This window comes from Myotis nattereri (assembly GCF_964212035.1).
Source record: "Myotis nattereri genome assembly, chromosome: 12".
Lineage (NCBI taxonomy): Eukaryota > Metazoa > Chordata > Mammalia > Chiroptera > Vespertilionidae > Myotis > Myotis nattereri.
In genome coordinates, this window is record NC_138087.1 from 73,589,944 (window position 1) to 73,615,655 (window position 25,712).

General features: G+C 53.9%; 1 protein-coding gene across 3 annotated transcripts in view; it reads right to left on the reverse strand.

Annotated features, from left to right (window-relative positions):
- The window catches only part of RGS3 (regulator of G protein signaling 3), a gene marked incomplete at its 5' end in the record, with an annotated part of 113,794 nt that overhangs the window by 66,099 nt on the left and 21,983 nt on the right, over nucleotides 1–25,712 (reverse strand). Inside the window, 9 exons of one of the 3 annotated variants that reach the window (XM_081103390.1) lie at nucleotides 706–817; nucleotides 6,518–6,601; nucleotides 9,603–9,799; nucleotides 15,150–15,189; nucleotides 16,037–16,388; nucleotides 17,110–17,215; nucleotides 18,011–18,092; nucleotides 24,167–24,222; nucleotides 24,847–24,937. In XM_081103390.1, coding sequence (XP_080959516.1) covers nucleotides 706–817; nucleotides 6,518–6,601; nucleotides 9,603–9,799; nucleotides 15,150–15,189; nucleotides 16,037–16,388; nucleotides 17,110–17,215; nucleotides 18,011–18,092; nucleotides 24,167–24,222; nucleotides 24,847–24,937 — 1,120 coding nt within the window. Of the gene's footprint in view, nucleotides 1–705; nucleotides 818–6,517; nucleotides 6,602–9,602; nucleotides 9,800–15,149; nucleotides 15,190–16,036; nucleotides 16,389–17,109; nucleotides 17,216–18,010; nucleotides 18,093–21,957; nucleotides 22,078–24,166; nucleotides 24,223–24,846; nucleotides 24,938–25,712 lie in introns of those variants that run through there. The other 2 variants (XM_081103389.1, XM_081103393.1) reach the window with 2 other exon arrangements.

Consider the following 25,712-nt stretch of genomic DNA (forward strand, 5'->3'; position numbering starts at 1 on the left):
CAAGCCCCTTTCAGCGGAGACCTCAGGCGCCAAACCAAACCGCTCGGCAGATACTCCCAGCTGGCTTCCCGTCGATGGAAAGTTTAGGGTAGAGGCTCACTCCACACTCCCCTGTGCTCCTGCTTGCAAGCCCCCGGCCACATGTGCTCCAAAGCAGTCAGGCAGAACGGGGAAGGAGCCGTGGTCTTGTCCCGGATACGTGTGGTGAGTGCGGTGACAGCTAGCATTTACTGGGCACCTAGTGCGGGTCCGGCACTGTACACATATGACCTGATTTACTCTTCACAACCACCGCCTGAAATGCTATTGGTATCCCACATTCACACATAAGGAAACAGGCCCAGAGTGGTTAAGTCACTTGCCCAAGGTCACACAGGTAGTCAGGGGCAGGGCCAAGATCTGAACATAGATCCAAGTCCAGAGCTCGTCCCACTTCGCTCCACAGCCTCCCTAAACATCTCTGGAACAGAAACCTCCCAGCAAAGGTCAGGGTATACAGGGAGGCTTGCCAGCCTAGAGTGGGATACCAGTGTGTGAGCGCCCTCCAGCCCAGGGCCAGGACCTGACCACACATGTTGTGCCCCACTGACAGCTGGCAGCTCAGCACCAGGGGGGCTGGACCCAAACTGAGCATCCAGGCTGCCCTGAGCAGTGGCCCTGGGGCAAGTGGGGAGAGGGCCCAGGGCACCTGGGGCATAAACTTACCTTCCTGCAGCTTCACGCTCTGGAGGTAGAGGGGGTTCCTCAGGACGTTGCAGCGGCCCGGCTCGTCCTCCTTGGTGAAGAGCAGCAGGTCCGAATAGGCAAACAGGGTCACCTGCGTCAGGCGAGAGCAAACAGAGCGGGCTCCTCAGCTGTCCCAGAGGCCAGGAGCCACGGCCTCCCTCAGGGCCCGGGGAAGGAGTCCTTGTCTTCTTAGGCAGATTCAATGTGGCCTCGACCAAGGGCAGAGACCTGACCTGGAGTCAAGATCACCCCCTTTGCCCTACAGTTTTCTGCAGCTCCGCTCCTCACAGTAGGAGAATACAGAACAAAAAAACCCAGCTTCACCGTCTCGGCAGATGGCCCCCGCAAGCCTCGCCACAGCCTGACGCTGCACAGGCCCTCAGCGCTGTCCGAGAGCCCCTGGAATCTCCAGCCCAGCACCCTTGGCTTAGAGCTGTCCTTGGGCTGCAGGACGTCCTGCACCTGCTTGTATTCTCCGCTAAACATCTGGCTGAGAGAGCACTGGACTTGAACTCAGAAGTCATGAGGCTCTATCCCTTAAGAAGCCATAAAAACTCGGTTAAGTCCCTGCGTTTTCTCATCTGCACACAAATAGGGGGAGAGTCCCCACCCGGCTCCCTCAGAAGCTCTGAGCAGACGGTGACCTGAAGCAGGGTGCCAAGGGAGGTACTATTACCAAATTCCTTTCAGGAATGTTCACTGCAGTTATACGCAGTCGGTTTAAGAAGAAGTCAGTTACTTACACTCCGATACAGACATGCGCATAACTTTTATCTCTTTCATGCACTAGCTGCTCCAAAAATAAAGGAGAAGGCTATTTTTAGACATTATAGGTAAACCAACAGGCATGCTCGGCATATTTTTGTGCTGCAAAAGTCCACTTGATCCTCTAATGCCACAAAAGATTACACTGCTCTTTGTTGTGTAAATCCTGCAGTGGCCTCTAGTCAAGAGCAATAATTTCCCATTTTAGATCCTTCAAAGAAAACAGAAGATGATTGATTATGTGAACTTCCCTTGCAGGTGTCAAAATCTGACGCTTCATCTCTTCTGAAGTAAGAAGAGCCTGCCAGGCCCAGCCGGCCTGGCTCAGTGGTTGAGCATCGACCTATGAACCAGGAGGTCATGGTTTGATTCCCGGTCGGGGCATATGCCCGGGTTGCGGGCTCGATCCCCAGTGCGGGGGGTGTGCAGAAGGCAGCCGATCCATGATTCTCTCTCATCACTGATGTTTCTATCTCTCTCCCCCTGTCCCTTCCTCTCTGAAATCAATAAAAATATTTTTAAAAAAAGAAGAAGAAGAGTCTGCCAGCACAGCAGGGCCTGACATGTGCTACTCAGGGTCACAATGAGTGTGTGTGCTGGATTGTCACTGAAATTTAAGAAGCCAACATGTTGACATTTAGCTATCAGACCGTTAAAGATGGCCTAACAACTGTACCTCTGAGACCACCCTTTAGAAACATTTACAAGGCTGTACAGTATGAACCCACAAGGATGTTCTCAGCAATATTTTTGTAATAAGAAAAGGATATAAACTGAGGTTGAAGAAGGTGAGGGGAGTCTACAGTGACAGAAGGAGATAGACTTTGAGTGGTGAGCCTGAGTGGTGAGCCACAATGCAATATACAGAGGATGTACCGTAGAATGGTATACTTGAATAACCTTACATAACCTCATAACCAATATATACATAACCTTATAACCAATGCCACACCAATAAATTTAATATTTTTAAAAAGTACATAAACTAATGGGAGTAGGGATGATGTAAAAACAAAGAATAAAATAAAATAAATAAGAGAAGGGTAAAAAAAAAATGAGCATAAATGCCCATCAAGAGAAGACGGAAAAAATAAATCATGCTACCTTCACATGATAGGATTTTATGCAACGACTAAAAGGATAAAGTAGAGCTACGTAGACAGAAGCTGAAACCTGTCAAAATAGTGCAATGTGTAAAAATACCAAGAGGATAATCCAATTTTGTGAAACGGAACTATAAATCAGTCTATATTTAACATTTTTTGAATGTCTAACATGCCACACTCTTCACTCTGGAGAGTGGATTTTACTTCACACATCTCTGCTTAATTTGCATTATTGTGCGATGAAAATCTGTTACTCTTATAATTTAAAAAAAAATACATAAATATTTTTCAAAGAACCACTCGGCTTCTTGAGCATAGCAGAAACACAGAGGTCTGAGGGAATCTGGGCCACAGAGTCCATAGGAGGCATCCTTGGGCAAGAGGTTCTCAGGGGCTCTGGCTCCTATAACGGGACCAAACATGAGGGTTCTGGAACCGTGAGCTGGAAGGGATCCAGCCATGATGCTATCTAACCCCCTTCCCACCACAGCCCTGCCCCAACACAACGCATCAAAAGCCTCCATTTGTTAAGCACTTATATTTCTGCTCAGTGGGTCCGCACTTGTAAATAACATCATCGCCCTCAGTTATAGAGATGAGGACCCTGCAGCTCAGAGAGGTTAGTAAGTGGCACAGCAGGGACCATTGCCCAGGTCTGGCTGGCCCCGAAGCACTCACTATACAGAGAGGTAGCAATATGCCTACAGTTGTCCTGTCTCTGAATGTGAAAGAATCCAAGCAGGGGCCAAAAAAAGAGGAGCAAAGGAGACTGGGGAAAAAATGAAATTAAGGGAGGGGAAGAAAATGACTCGAGAATTCAGAAGGATTTGAGGGGTTGGTTGTCTGAGGAGAGAGCTTCGAAGTCCAAACAGTGAAAAAAAGAAGGCTCTAAACACCCAACATGAGCAAACCGCCAGGCTCCCCCGCCCACTCAAGGGGAACCTGGTAGTCACCTGTGGACCCCCTGGGAAGCTGGCGGGGGGAAGGATTGGAGAAGACAGTCTGTTAGGAGCCTATAAAGTCAAAAAATGGCCCAGGCCAGAAAGAACTGGATAGAGGGTAACTGCCCATGGGCAAGGTACAAAAAGCCCCAGGCTGCTGCCCTGGCCCCGATTCCCAGAGCTGGAAATGTGGTCTAGACAGGAAGTGATTAAGGCATGAACGAAGAATTTCCCCCAAGGTCGGGTCAGGGAAAGGACAGAGCTGGCACACAGCGGAAGGCAGGGCAGAGGAGCAAGCGTGCCAGGGCGAGGCAGGTGGGCCCCTCTCCCATCTCACCAGAATCCTGCGGACTAGGCTCCCGCAGAAGCCTCGGCGGCCCACAGCGGAGGGGTGCCCATCTCCTTGGCCCCAGGTGCCTACCAGGTGTCTTCCCACATTCGCTCCGAAGACACATCTGTTTTCCCAAAGGGTCAAGGGCTGAGGGATTGGTTAGGGAATCATCCAACTTGGAGGGTCACTTCTCCCAAGTAACCTAACCAAGCCTCCTCCAGGAATCTGGTCTAGGGGCAGGGTTTGCAGAGACTTGGCGCCTTGGTTAATGGTAAACTCAGTGAGTCAGTGTGTAAAGGAGGGTGTGTCTGTCCTGGGCCCTGTAGTACTCCTGGAAGCTCTAGCACAAGGCCTGGCTACACTGTAGACACTCAGTACCTATTGTTCGAACGTATAAATCAGATTACTCCATTCTGCTGATTTGATCTCACGGCACAGTAATGAAGTCTGTGACTTCCGGGATGGGGTGTGATGAGGGCAGTTCAGGGTGTGGGTCTGGATCAGCTCACAGACATTAGCAAACTGGAGCATGCTCAGAGCAGAGGCGGGACCAAGAACCAAGGAGGGATATCCCGGAATAAAGATTCCTGTTGAGCATAAGGGAGAGATTTCTACAATTAAGCACTCTCCATGAGAAAAAAAAACACAAAACCACAAACAATGTTTGCAGGGACCACCTCTGCAGACTCAACAACTGGCTAGAAAACCAGCTGGACATTACAGGGAAGCAATCAGAATGACGACTCCCGAGGACTAACCAGCATTGCGAGTCTACGAACTTATTCAAGCCCCTCTTGGACTGGTTTATATTTTTGGCCTGAATAACAGATGCCAAGATGCACACATTTGCTTCCTAGCATAATTCAAGAAAAACAAATACATTTATTTTACTTGTCTCAAATTGCTTCTTTCAGTCTTCAAAAGGGAGTCTTCTTGGTTCTAAGGCTCCAAAGATCCACTAGCAAAGAACTTTGGAACAGACTGTAATCAGCCTATGACTTCAGCTTGTGTTTGCTAATTTGTTTTTAAACAAACAAGCCAGAGGCAGCACGGGATTGTGGGAAGCACTGTGGAGCCAGAGATCTGAGTGCTAATCTTGGCTCCATCCCTTACAGCCTTAAGATCCAATTAATCTCACTGGAGCCTCAGTTTCCTCATCTATAGAGTGGGGACAACGTGCCTCTCCTGGGGTGCTATAAGAACTAACAGATTTGGTATGTGAAATGCATGCACAGGGAGGGTAATCATAATAAGTGCTCAGTGTTTGCAGACTTCATGGTCAGTGGACAAACACAAGAGCAAATTTAGACGTGTGTATGTATTTCAGGGCAGCTGCCATTTCTAAGTGCCTTCTTTGAAATCTTAGGAGTTTGTAGTCCCACCTGACTTTCTGACCCTGGCCACCTGACATAGTTCCCCCACACCCTTATTTAGCAAGCACAGTTCCAGGTGACTTAGTCCTAAAATTCAAATCCCTCTCAATAGATGAAGTGTTACTCCCATGAAGGCAACTCAGAAGATATGCCAAGGTTCTTAAGAAAGTTCCCCAAGAAGAGGTCTAGAGATGCAGTGAGTAATGCCAGTGAGGCAGAAATAAGCTCGCAGTGTCCCCAGGGAGCTCCTTTGAAAGCCATGATGCTCATTTGGAATATATGAGCTATGGTCTGCTTGTTAAAAGAAAAAAAACAAAAGCAGCCTCCTGCTTTAGCCACAATTACACACAATGTCCCAGAATGCCGGGCTGAAAAGGCCCTTAGACAACAGCTGCCTCAAACACACACACTGCTGAGATGAGAAGACCGAGGAAGAAGGAAGAAGTCCAGCAGCAGAACAGGAGCTGGCTATATGCTTCCTGCCTCCAGGTTTCCTGATCTCTCCACACTACCCCAAGCTGTCACTCAACCCAGCCAGCCATGCTGCCAGTGTTGAGTCAGGGCCTGACCTGCAGCAAGCCCCTTACCCTTTCTCCGAGGCTCCCAGGTAGCCTTGAAGATCCCAGGGCTCTGACCTCTGTGCCCCAGTAGGTTTAAGCTCACAGGACTGAGCTGGAACCCGGCCAGCTCTGGGGATTGTATGGGTGAGTGAAATTCCCCGAGTCAGATATCAGCAGGGGCCAGCTCCCACGAAGACTGGCATGATCGCCATCCCCAGGCCTCTGTTGACAGAGCTAAAGCCCAGGAGAAATTTCAGACTTGTCCCTTAGGAGAGGATTTGGGATTTGGGTTAATACAGACCCACAAAACCTGCATAACTGATGCTCCTCTAAAAATTCCCTTTGGCTGACAGCTTTCATCTTCTCCCCTACAAAGCCACTCATCACACCTGGGAGGAATGGCCACCTCCTCTGTTCCTTAGAGGAAGTTAGGACAAATAATGGGGTGTCTTCAGGGGCTGGGAAAACGTTCTAACCATCAAAGATGGACTAAACATCTTTGAGAGGTAGTGAGCTCCTTCTCGCTGGAAATGTACAAGAAAAAGTTGGGTCACCGTTTGGTAAGGAGGGCGTGGAGGGGGATGGAAGACTTGTCAGGTATTTTCTACCCGGAGATTGTACAATTCTAAGGAAGACAGGAAAGTTAGGGGCCTGGAGAATGGCCCAGGAAGCCCCCCGGGGTGACCCATCTGGGAACGGCGTGTGTCAGCCTTACCTCGGTAGCCTTGTTCCTCCCCTCGTACAGCAGCAGCTCCTCTGACAACAGGAGGGTCCGGGCAGGGTTACAGAGATCTAAAGGCTGAAAGCAGAGTGGGCAGTTCAGAGAGGCCTGATGGAGACGATTGGGGGTTAGGGGGGTGACAGCTTGACAAAGCCAGACACAGAAAAGTCTGCCAGCCCTGCCTGCTCCCCAAGAGCCCACACGCCCCCTCATACGCAGATGGAAACAGAAAGACAAATGCTCTGGCCCCGGGCGGAACTGTAGCTGCCACCTTCACCACCAGCCCTCACCGCGAAAGCTGCACTCTCTGGCAGGAAGTCCAACCACACATTGCAATCCTCCCCGCCCCCCCGCTCCTCCACTGCACTGGGCTCCTGGGACTTCCCAGGCCCCACACGCCCCCATCTGTCCTGCTCATGCCTCCCGGGATGGTCCCTGCTGTTAGGGCCAGGCTCTCAGGATACCAAACTGGAGCAGATTTGGTCACCTGAGTCCCTTCAAAGCCAGGCCAGCCCCTGCTCTACATCCGTGACACACTGAAGAGCACTGACTTCTTCTCGGCCATCAGTTCCCAGGAACCAATTCTCACCCAAACCTCTTTTTAAAAATATATATATATTTCTTTATTGATTTCAGGAAGGAAGGGAGAGGAGGAAGGGAGGGGGAGAGAGAGATAGAAACATCAGTGATGAGAGAGAATCATTGGTTGGCTGCCTCCTTGCACGCCCCACACTAGGGATCAAGCCCACAACCTGGGTATGTGCCCTTGGCCAGAATCGAACATGAGACCCTTCAGGCTGTAGGCCAACGGTCTATCCACTGAACCAAACCAGCTGGGCTAGGGCCTCACCCAAACCTCTTACCCTACCCCATCATCCTGCTCCATCCCTGCCCAGCTCAGGGAGAGCTCCCTAAGCTCGGACGAGCCTGCAGGACTTACCCTCATGAATGCATACTTAAAACATGGCTTCCAGGCACCTGACACCAAGCAAGGTGTGGAGGAATGAGAATGAAGCAAATGTCAACTACACACAACAGCCTGGATGGATCTTACAAAGAATGTGCAGCAAAGGAAGCGGGGCCCAAAGGAATGCATGCGATACGGTTTCATGAAATAACATTCAAAAAGAGGCCAAATCAAATATGTTATTTAGGAAAGCACGCATAGCTGGTAAGACTAACGAGAAGCAAGGAAATGGTTGTCATAACGTCGGGTTAGAGGGTATGTCTGCTGGGAAGGCGGCATTCTGATCGAGGAGAGATAAAATGGCCTCTGGAGTGGCGGCAAGGGTGGATTCCTTCATCTTAGTGCGTGTCTGCTTTAGAATTATGTGTTAAACTGTGCATTTAAGTCAGAGGTTCTCAACCTGTGGGTTGCGACCCCTTTGGCGGTCAAACGACCCTTTCACAGGGGTTACCTAAGACCATCCTGCATATCAGATATTTACGTTACGATTCATAACAGTAGCAACATTACAGTTATGAAGTAGCAACGAAAATAATTTTATGGTTGGGGGTCACAACATGAGGAACTGTTTTAAAGGGCCAGAAGGGTGAGAACCACTGATTTAAGTGTTGTGCCATTTTTTGGTGCATATGTCTTTTATAATGTTAAAATTTTTATAACTTTTTAAAAACTCATTTTAGGTTTTTTGTAAACATTTAAAAACAAAAATAACCCTGTGAATGCCAAGATGTTTGTGGTTACATCCCAAGAAAGAGAAGGGACCAAGAGAAAGGCCAAGGGCAGCCCTGCCGATGGAGTTGTCTGGGAGAGGCATGTCACCTGCCAGAGGTCGGGGCGCCCTAAGCGGTGTGTCTAAGATCCACTAGACAGTGACAGAACTAGACTCAGATGCCAGGAAGGCCAGAGAAGGAAACAGTGGTAAGAAATAAAGCCCTGGGGACGCTGTCACCTCTACGCTGCTGACAAGAGGATAAACTAATCCAGTCTTTATGGAGAGCAATGTGTCCATATGTCTAAAGGGCCTTGCAAAAGTTTATGGCCTGTGACTCAGTCATTTCGCTCCTAGGAAGCTCTTCCAAGGAAAATCATCAGAGCGGCAAATCATGCACAAGGATTCTCCTCGCAGGGTTATTTATAACAAGAAGTAGACATAACATAAGTGTCTGCATAGAGAACTGGTTAAATAAATAGGGTACATGCATATAATACAGCAGTGTGCAACCACTACACAACACAGGCTCGAAGAGTATTTAATGATGTGGGAAATGTTTGTGCAGTTTTCATTTTTAAAAAGCAACAGGATGAATCTCAGGGGGAAGGTCGGGGGGGGTGCGGGGGGAATTAACCCGAGAACTTATATGCATATATGCATAACCCATGGACACAGATAATAGTGTGGTGAAGGCCTGGGGGGCAGGGGTAGATGGAGGGAAATTATAAGGGGAAGGGGGGCATCTGTAATACTTTCAACAATAAAGATAAATTTTTCAATAAATAAATAAGCAACAGGATATAAAATGTACAATAAGGCCTGTTTGGGGTTTTTTTTTCAATGTGTATATGCACACAGCAAAGACACCTAAATGCTCACACTGGTTATGTCTGGGTGGTGAAATAAAGGTTTAGAAACAGGGAGGAAGTGAGGGAAGAGGAGGGGAGAGGAAGAGAACGGAGATTTAAGTGAATCTCAGGCCACCCGCTACTCCAGGCCAGACATGTTTGCTTACACTGAAGAGCCCAGACAAGATGTCAGACCTCAAGGTCTGGACATTTCCAAACAATGAGCCACCGGATGGGCCAGCAAGCAGAAGCCTCAGCACACAGGCCCTGTGACCGCACAACAAGTGGCTGGAGTGTGCCTGGCCTGGCCCCAGAGAAAGGGGAGGTTGGGGGGAAGCGAGGAGGGGACCCCTTGTCTGTGGGCTCCCCTGCCCCAACTCGCCTGTTCTCCCTCTTGAAGACCTGTGCTCCCTTGGTATCGCCCCCAGAATCCTGAGCACCTGGAGCGATTTGTCTTTCCCTAAAGGAGGAAATGAGGCACCATCCCCGAGTCCTGGGGTCAAGGCCCCTCCTCTTTCTCACCTCCCCCTGAGGGACCAGCCACCAGCTCACCTGAACAAAGATGGGGAACACCAGGACCTTGGGAGCCAGAGTGACGTAGGTGCCATAGCTTGAGTGTGGGGTGTGCGGCCTCATGACTGAGCAGTTCTGGTAGTTCCCGTGGCCCTTCATGGTCTGCACCGTCTTCATCAGCCGAGACTTCTTCCCCAGGCCCGTATAGGACTTCCCTTTACTGGGACTCCCCGATTCTGTAGAACAGAGAAGGTGGGCCGTGAGACACTGCCATTACCCCTGCAAAGGCATCCCCTCTGCAGAAATAGGGAACAGACTCAGTCCACAGCCATCTGCTGTGAGCATCCGCCACGTGCCAGGCCCTGTGCAAGGTGCTGAGACTATAGGGAGGGCCTCAGAAGGGCCTCAAGGAGTTCCCTCGCCATCTGTGAGAGATACTGACGTGTAAATAAGCACCCCACGGCGAGCACGGAGCTGGGAACCACCCACTGTGACGGGGGTGGGCGGGGGGGTGCAGACCCCATCTGGTGACCCAGGGTCCGCATCAGACCTATCGGTTTGGCCTCGTACTTAAAAAAAATCAGGAAATCTCTCATATGTGAAAAACCAGGAGATCTGAGCTCACCAGGCCCACAGTCCCACACAGAACCCATCACTTGGGGCACAGCAGTGAGTGCCCAGGTGGCAGAGCACTGCTCTCCGCTTTCCACCATCCCCACCGCCCCCTGCACACACCCAGCTCAGTGCACCCATTCCATCGCTTCCCAGGTCCCATGGGCAAAGCGTCTAGAGGTCCAGTTTCTGCAGTGGCAGCAGAGACAGTGGGCTTGCCCGGGATGTATCGAGATCCAGCCTCTATCAGTCAAGGGAGTTGGGGCGGCCGGGCTCACCTCAGTCAGTCTAGAGCAGTGGTTCTCAACCTTCTGGCCCTTTAAATACAGTTCCTCATGTTGTGACCCAACCATAAAATTATTTTCGTTGCTACTTCATAACTGTAATGTTGCTACTGTTATGAATCGTAATATAAATATCTGATCTGCAGGATGGTCTTAGGTGACCCCTGTGAAAGTGTCGTCTGACCGCCAAAGGGGTCACGACCCACAGGTTGAGAACCGCTGGTCTAGAATGAGGAGTGGCACCTGCTGCCCCAGTTCTCGGGGCAGAGCCCCAGCTTGAAGCCAGATGGCTGTGCCCAAAGCCCACGCCTCTGCTTACTAGCTTGGTGACCTTCGGCAGCTCACTTCCCCCTCCCAGAGTCTTGGTTGCCTCAACTCTAACGACAGCACCAAGCTCACTGGGTTGCTGTGAGGATTCAATGAGATGCTCCAAGTCAAGCCCCTAGAGCAGTGCCTGGGACCTATAGGTGTGCGTGCGATAAGAGCTGCTGACTTGGGGTTCTTGTGGCTGTGATCCCTCCACATGGAAAAGCAGGTTAGCCAGGTGCCTCAGGGACTCTGGGAATCCTGGGCTTTGTCACAGCCAGGAGGTCCTCCCAGCTGTGCCACCAACTCACAAGTTATTCTAATCAGAAAAAGTGGAGAACAAGGGAGGGGGGAGGGGGAGAGACACCGCCGGGAAAGAGAGCAGAAGACTGCAGGGGGTTCCTCTTTAAAAGGCAGTGCTGGGCACACACTCTCACCCTGAACAGCGGTGGCCCACAGGACTTTATCATGCCCCGTCCAGTGGGCAGAGGAGCAAAACACAGAGAACCTAAAACGTCAGGGCAGGAGGCAAACCCTGGAGCATTCGGGCTCCATGCAGCCCTGGCCCCTCCAAGGGTTCCTGCTGCCAGCTGGGCACCTGACCAGCCTTCCTTGACCTGCATGTCCCCAGGGTCAAGGTCGCCTTCCACCACCCCCAGTCTTGGAAGCCAGAGAGTGAACAGGTGGCCCGACCCCGCTACACCTCGGGGAAGCTCCCCACCAACGCGAGGTCCACGGCCTCAGAGGAAAAACTCAGCTCAGAAGGTTTCACACTTGCTTCCTACGCCCACCGCACACCCCTGCTCCCCAAGCGAGGTGAGAAAAACAAGTCGACACCTCCCCCACAAGTGACCACCTATCCCTGCCGTATCTCGGGGCAGCACTCAAACCATAATCACTTAAACCACTTCCTGACTCTTCGGGGAGGTGCTGAGGGAAGAGTAGAAAGAGCCCGAGTCCAGACAGGGCGGGGGGTCGGAGGGTATAGACGTCTACCCCAGGCCAGATCCAAGCTTCAAGGTCCTGGCCCCTTTGCTGGAAGAATCCATCCTGCACTAGACTTATCAGGGGATCACTTGGTCAGTTATATCAATGTCTAACCACGGTACTGTACATCTGAAACCAATGTAATATTGAATGTCAACTGTAATTGAAAAAAATAAATTTACAAGAGAACCCATCCTGTGTCTCTCAGGATTTCAGTTGGACAAGACACCTGAACACGAGCACTGGCTTCCCCAGAACCCCTTTTCTGAGCCAGAGTTCTCTCCACGGCAAAGTGGGGATTGTACAGGCTACTGCATTGCCGGTCCCAGGGCCAGTGTGGGGGCACACAAGGAGAGACCTGATGGGGACGGGCTTGGTGAATGGAACCGAACGTGAGTGCACAGGGGCCATTACAAACCCCAAACCAACCAATAACCCACCCATCAGGGCTGGCATTAGGACAGGACTGCTGGGCCTCACACACACCGCGACTGGTGTGACAGGGGCAGCCTGGAACTAGACTTCACACAGGTGAGCCTAGACCAGAGCAGGCAGACCACACAGGACTGCCAAGCAGGGGACTGAGGCAAAACAGACCGAAATTAAAGAAAGGTACCCTTTGCTGGTCTGGCCCTGGGCCCCCGTCTCAGATGTTTAAAAGGATGCATCTCTTCCCTTCCCCAGCCCAGCTGCACAGGGCAGTCACAGCACCTTTGCTCGGCCTTGGAGAGTCATGAGTGAGCCATTTGACACACACCTCCGCCTTCAGGTGGAAAGGGTTTGCTCAGCTCCATTTTATAGACAAGGCTACTGAGGCCTGGGTGGTTGAGAGACTTGCCCAAGGTCATTTGGCCAGTGAATGGTACATGGCAGGATCAACCCAACCTAGGTGGCTGTCCTGCCCTCAAGCCCCCTCTCCACACACCCCTGGATAATGTGTGAGAAGTGGGCGTAGTTCTCCAAACTGGATTTTGAAGTATCTTAAAAAAAAAAAATCCAGATTGCAACCCAGATACTGAGCTCTGTGACGGCAAGCTACTTGACTTCCCTCCTGCTACCTCTGACCACCTCTGCCCCAAACCCCCATACCACCCTTTTTGGCTCTAACACTGGCTTCACGGATCAAACACAGTAACTGTTCGTCTTTGCTCCTGGCAGCCATCCACCCCGGCAGTGGCGAATCTGAGGCTGGGCCGCCTTCACAGGGCAGGGGACAATGCTGAGGGTCACAGCAGCCCAGGGGAACATGCCGACCACAAGTGGGCAGGCACCCCAGGCCTCAGAAGGGCACCAGACCCCATTCAACACAGGATGGCTCAATCTTCCCTCCCGAAAGGAGGTCAGGCAGCCCAGCCAGAGGAGGGGACAGAAGTAGGCCCCCTGGTGACAGCCTTAGCCTCTGGAGCGCCCTGAGTGTGTCTAAAGGAAGCTTTGTGCCCTGGATTCCATGCCTTCCTCTGAACCCCAGGACTTGGAGCTATGCAGACTCGATGCCTGGTAAAGAGCAAAGATGTTCTTGGAGACCGAAAGGATGTTTATTATGAAGGAAGGTCAAGTTCGTCATGTAATGCATTCAGAAAGTTACTGTCATTATTTAAACATCGTCATCATTGCCTTACTGTCCTCTCCCCACAGCTGAGATGGCTGTGCCCTTCTTGGGTCATTAAGTAGCATATTATTCTCAGAGGGGAATCGCAATGTGGACACAGGTTGGGAGGAGAGCAGGGCGACTCGGAGGCAACTCTCAGGCTGAGAGGGAACCAATTCCCAACCTCTAGCCCCCACAGGCGACTCGCCTCTCCAGCCTCACTCTGTGGCCAGTCTGCAGACCCCTCGAGGCCACCGGAGCCACTCTCCTTCAGTCAGCTGAGTACAGAAAGTCTGCTGACCACTGCCCTCGGTCACACGTCTGGCACTGGACACAACAATGAGCCGGCCCAGGCCCTGCCCTTAATGAAGTCACCATTTAGCAGCGGCATCTCCACTCTAACCTAATGTACCAACTAAAAGCTTTGGTAAAACTCAGTGTTGAGTCACGATCAGACTCCTCTCTAGAAGGAACACAGATTCATTTCCGACAGAAGAGGCCCAAGTACCCAAATGCCCCCGCCTGGAGGGGATGAAGATGTCCGTCAGCAGCACGGAGCCTCATGGGAGCCCTTCCCCCACCCCCCCACCCCCGAAAAGGCACGGGCATTCTTCCAAGTAGCCGCTCTAAGCAAGCGTCATCTTCACACGACTGATGGAGGGGGACGGAAGGCACAAGTGCAAGTGGCTGGGAGAAGGCCACTCTCAAGGAAGAAGGTCATTCTGCTGGCCCTAGGGGAAGGGCTCAGGCATACCCAAGGTAGGCATCACGAACCACCTGGCAAGGCTGGTCTCAACATTCTAGTCAGAAGTCTCCAGCAGGCGCACAGGAGGCCTGAAGAAATGCCCAGCCAGTTCCAGCACCAAGACTGATAGCTCAGGCTTCCTAAGAGAAGGAGTTGATTTTGAGGCCCGCTTCTCTCCCTGGCCCTTACGAAATAGGGCCAGACGCCGAAACCGGTTTGGCTCAGTGGATAGAGCGTCGGCCTGCGGACTGGGGGGTCCTGGGTTCGATTCCAGTCAGGGGCATGTGCCTGGGTTGGGGGCACATCCCCAGTGGGGAGTGTGCAGGAGGCGTCTGAATCGATGTTTCTCTCTCATCGATGTTTCTAGCTCTCTGCCTCTCTCCGAAAAATTAATAAAATATGTTTTAATAAAAAAATAAAAAGAAATTAAAAAGAAATAGGGCCAGGGTTTGAAGGCCAAAGAAGAATCATTCAAACAGCAGAGACATTTGCACTTCAAAGACAACTACCCTCTGTGTAGCACCTCTCCGTATATATACAGGCTACTACCCACAACCACTACCTTCTTTAACTCTCCCACAGCCCTCTGAGGTGGAAATTACCAGCCCCATTTTATAGATAAGGAAACTGAGGCTCAGGGAGGGCACATGAGTTGATCAAGGTCACACAGCTAGGACTCCAATTTGAAACCTCTCAGCTCCAAATTCCATGCCTCCCTTCCATGCAGACCTGACCATGCTGCCCACAGCACCTAACATCTCTTGGTTGCTCAGTAAAAACTGGAGGAATCCCAATTGAATGCCCGAGTCCTATACACCATCTCTTAGACAAGATCCCTGCTTCGTCCTCCTTAGGCAGGCTCCAAGGCAGAAAGACACTGGGTTCGGTGTGGGAGAAAATGCACCAGGAGGAAACAGAGTCTGCATCAACATGGGGGTCACAGCAGGGTCTTGACCCTGTTGAGAAGGTCTCCAACCTCAGAGGAGGAGGCTGGGCCTGGCCTCCCGGCTGACCTCGCGATCTCTCAAGGGCTCGGAGGGCACAGCAGCAGAGGACCAACTCACCTTCGGGGATGGCATCCTCCTGGTACACAGGCCGCAGCAGCTGCAAGGCAAAGGCAGGAGAACCACCTCAGCCCCAGGCGCAGGGCAGGACAACCCGGCAGGCTGCTCGCCCCAGCCTGGCGATGGGAAGGGAACACCTCGGGGCACTAGGGAAAACAGCAACCCTGCTACCAAGCTGAGAGGGGGCTTGGAAATAAGGCCAGAAACCTCCAGAATATTAGAGTTCAACAGGCTATAGCTGTCAACAAGTCTAGCCCCTGGGCCAAGTCCCCACCTTCCTTGAAGGCAGCTTGTTCCAAAAAATGTTCCATGGAACATCGGCACTGAGCGATGCTAACAACCCTGCCCCCGGGTGCGCCCCAGGGGGGTCTGGGAAATGCTGAGTGAAACAAGGTTAAGCCACCGTCTTTAGTGCGGGATGACTGGGACAGGCTCCAATGAGCCAGGTTGCATTGGGATAGTGCTCAAACTTATTTGACTTCAGAACACTTTCCCCCAAAAAATATCTCATGGGGGTAATGTTTTGGGGCGCACACTCCATCATCCCACCCTGCCATCCTGTACTGTCTGCTTTCACACCTTTTATGACTGGGGACTCACCCCCCACCACCCACAGCAGCCCATCCCACTGTGGGAACGTGCAGGCTGGCACAACTCTTCCCAGCTCTTCCTTCTTCTGAGGAGCAATCTTCTACCTTGTGACACCCCCTGGGTCTGTGTCTATGTCCTGAGCCCACAAAGGCCCACCCGCTCTCCACACCCAGGACAGCCCTGCAGCCACGGAGCTAACACACACTTGCAGGCTCCTCCCCACATAATGTCGAGTCTTTTCCTGGCCTCACACAGGGGCCCGTGCCCTTCCCCTTCCCCGAACCAGCTGTCCATACCTGGCTCCCAGGGTTCAGCGGGGCCAGGATGATGTAGTTGGGGTCGGTGGGGGCAGTGGCACGGGACAGCGCCGGCAGGGTGTGCTGGCCCCCGCGCTTGGCCACCTCGGTGTAGCGCTCCCAGCCTCCGAGCAGCAGCCCATCGGAGCTGTCACATACCAGGTGGCAGCTGTGGCGCTGCTCAGGCCGAGCCTGGGCCCCGTGGGTGCAGTTCTTCTCCCGCTTGTTGGGGGGCAACTGGAGGTCATGGGCTGACTTGCAGGACGCCCGCCGCAGGACCCCGCCGTCCGGGCCTGGCTTGACTTGGGGGACCAGGCGCCACACGAGCAGGATGATCTCACTGGGGCAGCTCCTGGAAACACAGAGAAGTTGAGTCTGGGGGAGACCAAAGCCAGCTGGGGCCAGGGCCTGCAGGGGCAGAGAGGAAGAGTATGGGAGGGGGAGAAGCCCCTAATGTCAGGGCGGGAAGGGGGACAAGAGACCATGTGAAGCAGAGATGGCATAGGGTTCCCTTAGGACAACCCTAATGGACTGGCAGAGGCTGAGAAGGGTGCGGAGGCCAAGGCCAGGTTAAACAAGAAAGAGTATCAGCTTCTATTAGTGACGTCCGTGGGCAAAATATACGCCAGGAGGAGCAAGCAAACACCTGCGTGCGTCCATTCATCCAGTCACTTTAGAAGCAGGCCAGCGATGGGCCATGAGGGTTCTACCCCAGCCGGCCAAAATTTAGAGGGCCCAAACATTTTCAAGAGGTTTTTTTTTTAATTGGACATTTGACACATTTGCAACATCTACACACCCTTTAAAACAATGGGCTTAGCTGTGAGGTAGCAGGAATCATTAGTGAAGTAGAAAGCCACCCCCTGGAACCAGAGGGTCGGTTTGAGAGCTCCTTCCCTGCTGTTTGCTCTGAGCCCCGAACCTTCCATTTGCAGGCTGAGAACCCGATTCCGTGAGGGGCAGAGTGAATTGCTGACGCTGGGCAAAGGAGGGAAGGGTAAGGCCCCGTGCCAGGGCTGGGGAGGGGAGGCGTGCCACCAGCCAGGCCTCAGGCAGCCCCCGACCCCTCTCACCGGATCTCGTGGGCCAGCTCCACGCATTTCCAGTGCTCCACCGGCCTCTCGTTCAGCTGTAGCACAGTGTCCAGCTGCTGCAGCCCTGCCCTGTCTGCCGGGCCCCCTGCAGGGACAAAGAAAGGACACTCAAGGGCTCCGCAAGCCCACAGCCCACTGGAAGGACCTGGGGTCCTTTGCTTCCCCAGTGACCCAGGACAAGGGCTGCCACTCTGTTTCTTCATCTGTGAAATGAGGGACTGACCTTGGTGGCTCCCAGGGACCCCAGAGGAACATACCCTTCACCTATTCACACTTCTGTGCTTCCAGCTGGTCCCACCCCACTCCCCAGGGCCTCCCACCCCCTGAGAGCCCTTCTTTGGTACCAGGCTCACCCACTTCATTCATTCCTTCAGCATCAAGTGCCAACCTCGTGCCCGACCCCAGACAGGCACTGGGGTCACCCAGACCACCGAGCATTGCCTTCTCCTGAGATGCTCACGCTGTGATTAGGAGAAATCTTTTCTTTATGGAAAATAGGAAGGGGATGCCTGTGTTTCAGTGCTACTCAGGCTTGGCATAGGATAAAATGCCAATTCCTAAACAGAGTTCAGAAATGACTCCTTTTCCCATGCAGCCATTATTGAAAGTATAGGTTTAGTTCCTGTTTGAAATGCCGGGGAAGCCAAAATATAAAAATCTATTTTCATTTTGATAAAAACACACAGACAAAAAAGAGCGAGCCTATTTTCATAAACCTCAGTTTTATCTGTGGTCATTTGAAAATATTATTCTTTTCGTTTTGAAAGACAAGGCCGCATGTTGCTCCACTCTGGGGCTCCCTTACAGGCCATGGTCTTGTTTGCACAGCCCGCATGCGCGGCGGGAGAATGGGGCTGCATCACCCAAGACACTCACTTACCCGAATCCACCGCCTGGACGCGGACCGGAGAGTCACAGCAGATGGTGAAGCCGAAGCCATCCTTCCCCCTCGGGATGGTGATCTAGGACACAGCCCGGCCCAGTTACTCCCAGGAGCCGACCCAAGGTCAGGAAGCCCACAGGCCCCACCCCAGAGCCAACCTCCTCTCTAACTGGAGCCAAAAAGGAGGCTGGCCAGCCTCTCACCGTCCCTGTCTCGGCCCAGGCCTCTTGACCACTGGGTTGTGGGCCAAGCAGGAAAGCTGGGAGCTCAGGCCGATGTGGAGGCTGGGATGGAGAGAGCATTAAAAGGGCAAACCTCGCCTTCCTCGGCCCAGCTGACATGCAGCCCTTTCCCAAAGGCCCACTGGACCTGCACATCTGCACGTGGCCTGTGAGCCACTGCCTGCTTGGTCCCTTTCTCCTTCCCAAAAACAAAGCCAACCTGGTCGCTGCCTTCCCAGAGAACAGGAGGAGGAAGGCAGAGACACATACACTCACACCCTCAAGTCAAAGGTCACAGGGCAAGTGCTGGGGTCCTCAGGGCCGTCCATCGCCAGAACTCGAGGCATCCAACGAGGGCTCCCAGGTGAGGGGGCAGGGGAGGACATCGTCAGGCCTCCCCGCTGAACCCGCACTGGTCCCTGACCTCACTGTGCCTGCTGAGGCCTGTGTGCCCATGTGCAGGGCAGCTCCACAGCCCTCCTTTCAGAAGCCCCCTGGAAGGGCTGTACCATCGGATGCTCTTTACAGCTACTGAGTTCCTGCTGCATGCCAGGCTCTGCTGAGGTATGGAAGCATGAGGCCTGGGTCTCTGGCTCCCAGAGAGACATGAGGGCACACAAGTCTTTCCGAAGCAAAGCAGGACAATGACAAGCATTATAGCAAAACATGAAGGCCGAGCTGGGAATGGCTCTGTGTGCTGGGCTTCACGCACCACAGGAACGCAGCAAGTGCTGAGTTAATGAGGACAGCCCAGCAGCACCCCACTGGCAGTGGGGAGCTGGGGGGCTGGCGGGGGAGGGGGTGCAATACAGTCTGCTGACTCAATTCAGTTCCGTCTTGCTGTGCTCCCCCTCTATGCTCCCCCAATTAGGCTTTGGGCGGAGTGCAGACGGCCCAGCCTGGCCCACCCAAAAGTGATTCCAAGCTGCTGGGAGCAGGTGCATGAGAGCAACAGAAGACAGGCTCAAGGGGGCTCCAAGAGACCCTGGAAGCGGATGGAGTGGGCCCTGGCGAGGCACAGGGAGGGTGTCCCAGGCAGGCTGGGAAAGAAGCCAGCTCAGCAAGCCTGGAAAGGTCAGGGCTGCCCGCCTGTCAGGAGATTCTCTTCAAGGCTAGGTGCCTGGCATTCACCTGCCAGCTGTCACCAAGGTCGGGCGTGAGGAAGGGGAGGGCCAGGGGCCCAGGGTGACCAAGGCGCTTGGAAGCTGCCAGGAGGCCCCTGAGGCTCTGCTTCCCACCAGCCCTGGGACTGGATTCAAAGCAGAGTTTTTAAAACAGGAAATCTGACAGACAAGGGGAGGGGGGAGGGGGCAGGAAAATACCCTGTTCCCATAAGAATTCTGGGAAAACACGCAGCTAAGACAGGAAGAGAAAAAAATGGAAAGAAAGAAAGAAAAACAAACGCTGGAGTAAGTGCGGAAAACCAGGCCGAGGCTGAGGGAAGCTGTCAGGAGCCTGGTCCCCTCCACACGACCAGGGATCCTCGGGGCCGGGCGACCCACCCTCAATCCAGGCGGAAGCTGGGATTCCAAGGTCTTGCCAGCACTTCCCTCGTCCTACCCCACAAGGCCCACGGCCCCTCTGACCTCGCGCAGGCTCTGGAACCAGGTCCTAGCCCCCTGTGTCAGGCGCGGTGCTGACAATTAGGGACTGGCTCCAGAGTGGAGTCTGGAGTTGAACTGTGTGCTCCAGCAAAACAGCCTCCCACACCCACACCCTGCTCTCCTCATCCAGGTGGCACCGTGGACTGGAGCGCCTTCTGCCTTCCTGGGCACTGGCCTAAGAAGAGCCAGCCGGGTCCCTGGTCCAAACAGCTGGGGGTGGGGAAGGCTGGGAAGAGGAGAGGGGGTGAGGAAGCAAAGGGCAGGACCAAGGGAAGGAAACAGCATGATTCTCGGGCCATCGTGAGCACTGGCCACGCTGAAAAGACGGGGCTCAAAGAACCTGAGCCTCGCTGCAGCCCTGAGTGGAAGGCAGAGCTGGTTTAAAAGAGAAAGAAAGTGAAGCCTCCCGCTCTCGCTCTCGGTCCTCCTCTCGGACCTCAGGCCTCGGGGTCAGGAGGTGAGGAGAGCAGCCCCGCCCTGACTCCGGGGACCTCGGTGGTGGCTCCTGGCAGAGGCCGTCCTTCCTGGGGGTGGTCCTTGCTCTTTCCTGTCTGGGGCAGGAACCGCCACTGCTCCTGGATCTCACCCGTGGCCGCACCTCCCTTCTGCCCTCCTGCCTGGTTTCTGGGCTCTTCCATGCCCAGACTTCATCTCCAGCTGCCCCACTCATGGACTATACCAGGTGCCTTGGCAGGCGCTACACACAACACTCCATTTATTCTCCCAGCATCGTACCTGGGCATTAGCATCCCTTTCCACCGACTGGGAGACTGAGGCTCGGGGAAGAAAGTGATGTGCTCAAGGGCCACAGCTGAAGAAAGGCAGAGCTGGACTTCAGCCCGGGTCTGACAAAAAGCTGGTGCTCTCAATACAGCACTGGTTCCTAGCGCAGGCTTGCCTTGAACTTGAGCCCTAGAGACCCAGGCCCAGCCCACATTCATGCCTGGCCCCATTGTGACTGCAAGGTGCCTGTAGTCCCAAGGTGACCAAGGACTTCTTGACCTCCCATCCAGTGCCCTCGCAGCCTCACCACTCCGCCACCCCGGTGTGGCAGGGGCCACTCTGCCTGGTTCCAGGAGGGCGGGAGGGCAGGGTGAGGCCGTGCAGGGAGGGAGGACTAAAGGGAGAACCTGTGGGTCTCTGGCTGTGGGGCCGCCGTGCAGGAGACCCCTCTGGGCATCTATCTCCCTTGCACCTAAGGCTGCCTGTCCCAAGGAGTCAAGACCCAGGTTTCAGTCTGTGCATTAAAACACACAGAGGGACTTTTCTGTACTTACACAATCAGAACCATTTCTTAGCTCCCATTCCCAAAATCTGGACATCCCTTGCCTGCACCCTCACTGAGCCCATGGCTTTTTTTTTTTTTTATAAGGGAAAATGTCCATCACAGAAGAGGCTCAGAGACTAACGGATCCTCACTCCTACTCTGCCCTACGTCCTAAGACTGGAGGCTGAGAGGCCAGACACTCTCGGTGAACTTGGGCTCCAGAGCCAGAGGACTCCGGATCCGCCTCAAGGTATCTGTGGGGAGGAAAATCATGTGTGCATGTCCATGGGTGAGCGTGTACGAGAAAAATCACATGTGCGTACAGAAACAGAAACAGCCTATCTCACATGCAAGCGCGCACTGACTCAGGCAGAAACAGTCACACAATCACACACGCGCGCACACAATGCAGGACAGGCACTGCTATCCCATCGGAAGTAGGGAAAGTTTGCAAAAAGACAAAGTTAGCAGCAAAAAAAAACCCCACAAACCCCGGCTGCTCAGCAACTTAGCCACTTGCATTCTCAGGCTTGGGGCACTTTTTTAACAACCACACTGCCACAAAATAAGAAAACAGAAAAGCAATCAATAAACTCACGAGGGACACCACCCAGCCACTGGTTAGGACAACACAGAGCTGGACCCCACCGGCCCCTAGAGAGAGGGGCAGTGGGCGAAGGCTGGGTCTCGGGTCCAGCTCCTGCCTCTGTCCTCCCCTTAAATCAAAACGAACCTGCAAGGCGCAGGAGGGGACAAGGACGGCCACGAGGGGAGAGAAGTCCTGCTAGGCTAAGCCCCCAACCTGACCCCCAGTGACACCCCACGCCGCCCCTCAAAGGGCCGAGCACCCACCTGGCGGTAGCGGCGCTCCGAGCACACCTTGCAGAGCCCGTTGAAGCGGTTCATGGCTGCAGGTCCTGCTCCGCTGCTGCCCCATGAAAACCCAGCTCTCCCCCCAGCAGTAGGAGCCCGCACTGCGCCCCGTCAGCCTGGCATGACCGCCCTGGGAAGCCCGCCGCGCAGAAGAATGGCAGGAAATCACCTCTCACCTCCCCAGGCCCTGTCTGTGCTGTGTGCCTCTGCGTGATAAGCCCGAAGGCTTCCTGAAACCTCAGAATGACAAGGAAGAGGGAGAGTTTTATATTAAAATTCCTGTCAACTAGTTAGTATTCCCCGGGCCCAGCGGGGAGAGGGCGCCTTTGTTCTGGCCGCATTCTCCGCCATGGGCCACTTGGTGATTCCAGTGTTCTCACAAACACCCCTGGCCACAGGAGAGTCCAGGCAGAAAACATGGCCCACTCTCTACCAGTGCTGCCTCTCCCTGCAAATCCCAGGGGATCAACCCAGCCGACGGAATCGAAGCCCGGCTCAGGGGGTTGCGCCCTCAGACGTACCAGCTCACCACAGGGAACATGAAACATTTGGAGTCTGAGGACCTGCCTGCCACTCAGCAGCTACTTAAAAGCCAGCTTCCTCACCCTAGTAAGTGGGCCGCTTTCAGGTCTGAGTAGCCCATAAAGGCAAATTGGGAAGGGTTTCCAATCACCAGATGGTCCAGCCTCCGCATTTTACCCATGAAGAAGCAGAGGCCTGGAGCAGTCAAGGTCACACAGCTGGGTAGCAAGGAGCTGGGACCAAAACTCCATTCTTGTTCCCTGTCCTGTAGCACTGCACCTGGTGAGGCTACACCCGCCTCAGAGTCCCTGGGGAAACCCCCACCCACCCACATCCTTGATGCCAGAGAGTGCCCCTTCATCCAGCCCAGCTTTGGTTGTCATGACAGCGGACAGGTCACCCAGGTTTCTGGGCCTCCATCTCCCCATCCACACAATGCACAAGTTGAACAGGTGACTTTGGGGTTGGGGGGCTCTCGCCCACCCCAACAAAGCCTCCAACAATCATGCCCCCTTGGCCGAGTCCTACAGACAACTTCGGGGGTGCAAGCCCAGGAAAATCAAATGCGCCTCAGAACAATGCGCCCTGGGCCCAAGGCCTGTGCGCAGAAGCAGGGCCTTCCCAAGGCACCTGGAAGCCTGCAGAGTGGGTGTCCCTGTGGCCCCCACAGATCACCAGCGAGGCTCCCTGCTCACTGTCCTCTGTGACCACAAGTACGGAGAGAGGGAGAGTGGTCACTGCAGGTCCCCCACTGCAGCTCGAAGACAGTTTTAAACGACTAAGAATGCCACAAACAAAACAGTAACTGACCAGTTCCTCTAACACAGTGCTATCCAATACAGTAGCAACTAGATACATGGGCAAGGTGAATTTAAATTAAAGTTAAATAAACGTCAGGACCTCGGACAGACTAGTCACATTTCAGGGGCTCAATAGCCACAGGCAAGCAGTGGCTGGCTACCATATTGGAAAGCGTGGCTGTAGGCTGTAGACTGTACGCTCCATGAGGGCAGGGACATCTCTGAACCATACACATCTCCCGCATCTGTGAGACGGGGAAGTGACAAACCCCTCAGAGGTGGGAGTCGGGATTAAATTCAATAACAACAGCACCTGGCACTCGGGGCTACTCAGTCTCTGGGAGTTTGTTTCTCCCTAAGTTACTGAAGAAACCCATGGATCAATCACCAGCCATGTTCTGCCAAGAGACGGAATGAATTTGGGGGAATTCTCCCATCCCTACGTGAAGGCTCCCCCCTAGTTCAAAGCCCTGATAGAGCGAGAACCATCGGTCTCAGGGTGAGACTCTCGGCTGCTCCTTGACACTGAGCAGCCCTAACCTGAGCGGCTAATTGGGCCTCAGTTCCAGGGAAAGCAAGGCGTGTGGGGAGACCTGTGGGGAAAGGGGGACTCGGCTTCAAGAGGCTGAAAGTCAAGAAGATCGGATTCCTCCATTTCCAGGGCCAGGGTCTGGCTCGCCCCAAGCACGAGTAACCAGAGAGGAGCGTCAGAAATAATCCCTTAAAAATGCACAACTGCTGAGTTTCCAGGAACCAAGTGCTGCCCTGTTTAGGGGTCTCCTGGGCCAAGGGACTGACCAAGAGCAGGTTCGAACCCAGAGCAATGCTCAGGCCCTTGAGTCCAACCCTGGCGTGTCCCCACCTACCTTAAGTTCTTCCCCATTCTCAGTGTCCCCACCTCCTGGCATTCTCAGCAGCGGGTCTGGAAGGCAACAGAGCAGCATCAGAAAGTGTCTGCTGGCATATAAGCGTCCGTCCCATAGACCACCCAGAGGACCAGGCCAGAGTGCCAGGACCACACGGCTGCCCAGGTCACTCCTGGCCTCCAGGATGTGGGGATGCCCGAGCTCGGGTCAGGCAGGGGCTCAGGAGCCATGACTATGTATGGGAGGGACAGAACAGAGGAAATGCAAATCCACGTCCTGAACCTCAGGACTCATGGCCAGGCCCACGGCCCTGTCCACAGAGATGAGTTAGCAAGGCAGCTGGAGAGGATCCTGAGACCACTGGCCCTGGCAAGGGGCCATGTAGGAAGCTCCTGAAGCCCACCCTCCCTGAGCTAGGGGTGGGACCGAACCACATGGGATCAGGCCTATAACCCTATCCAAGTCCAACCAGATACATAAAGGCACATGGGTAAGAGGCTACCTGCTGCCCACATACTAGCAGGGGTTCGAGAGAAGTCCCATCTGATCATAGCTGGGATGACATCTGCCACAAAACACAGGCATTGATGCTACTCCCCAGGAAGGGAAGGGGGAGGTCTGGGGGGGAGGGGGGAGTGTGGCAGCACATCTGGGCAGAAGCTGAGGTGGTGTGCATATACCTCTCAGGGGTCGCAGTCGCCGCCTAGCCACCTTCAGGTGCTTGGTCCGGCCCAGGTCCTCCCCCAGAAGGTAGTACCAGCCACTGATCTCCTGTCACAAGAGAAGACATGACACACTCAGAGGAGGCAGAGGGCACAGGTCAGGCAGCCACCAATACCCCTCACAGAGCAGCAGCACCTCTGCAGAGATGGACACTCCGGCCTCTCTGCCCCACAAGGAACTGTCGTGACTACACCTCCAGGAAGCCTTCCCTGATGCAATGAACAGAGCTGGTCCTCCCTTCTGCTGAATTCCCACAGCCTTTTCCCTGAAGCACAGTCTACTTGCATGCCTACCTCCCCCACTAAGCTGTGAACAGGCTCACTGGTGTGCCTAGCACTGCGCCTCGTATACAGTAGGAGCCCAATAAATGTTGACAGAAGGGAGGGAATGAGGGGTGGAGGGAGATGCCAGAAAGTAGGCATCCTGAGGCTCCTGAGCAGTCTCCAGGGCGGAACAGCTTCTCCTAACAGGGAACAAAGCCCAGGTTGCAATCAAGACACTTGGGACCCACATACAGGATGAAGGGTCCTCACCCACCTACCCGAGACCTCACTGCCAGGACACTAAGCTGGGTGATAGGGCCACCTGGCAACGTCGTGTGGCAGGCCCTCAGGACATCACCAGGGATGTACAAAAGGAGCATGTCCCTCTCCTGCTCAAAAGCCTCCAGTTTGGGGGTGCAGTGCAGAGTAGAGATGGATGAGGGACTAGCTACCTAGGGGAGAGGTCTCTAGACCCCAAAGAGTCCTCATCCAGCCAGGAGGACAGCTCCATGGAGGATGTTCACTCCACCCTGGGTACCTGCTTGGCCCAAAAACACAAG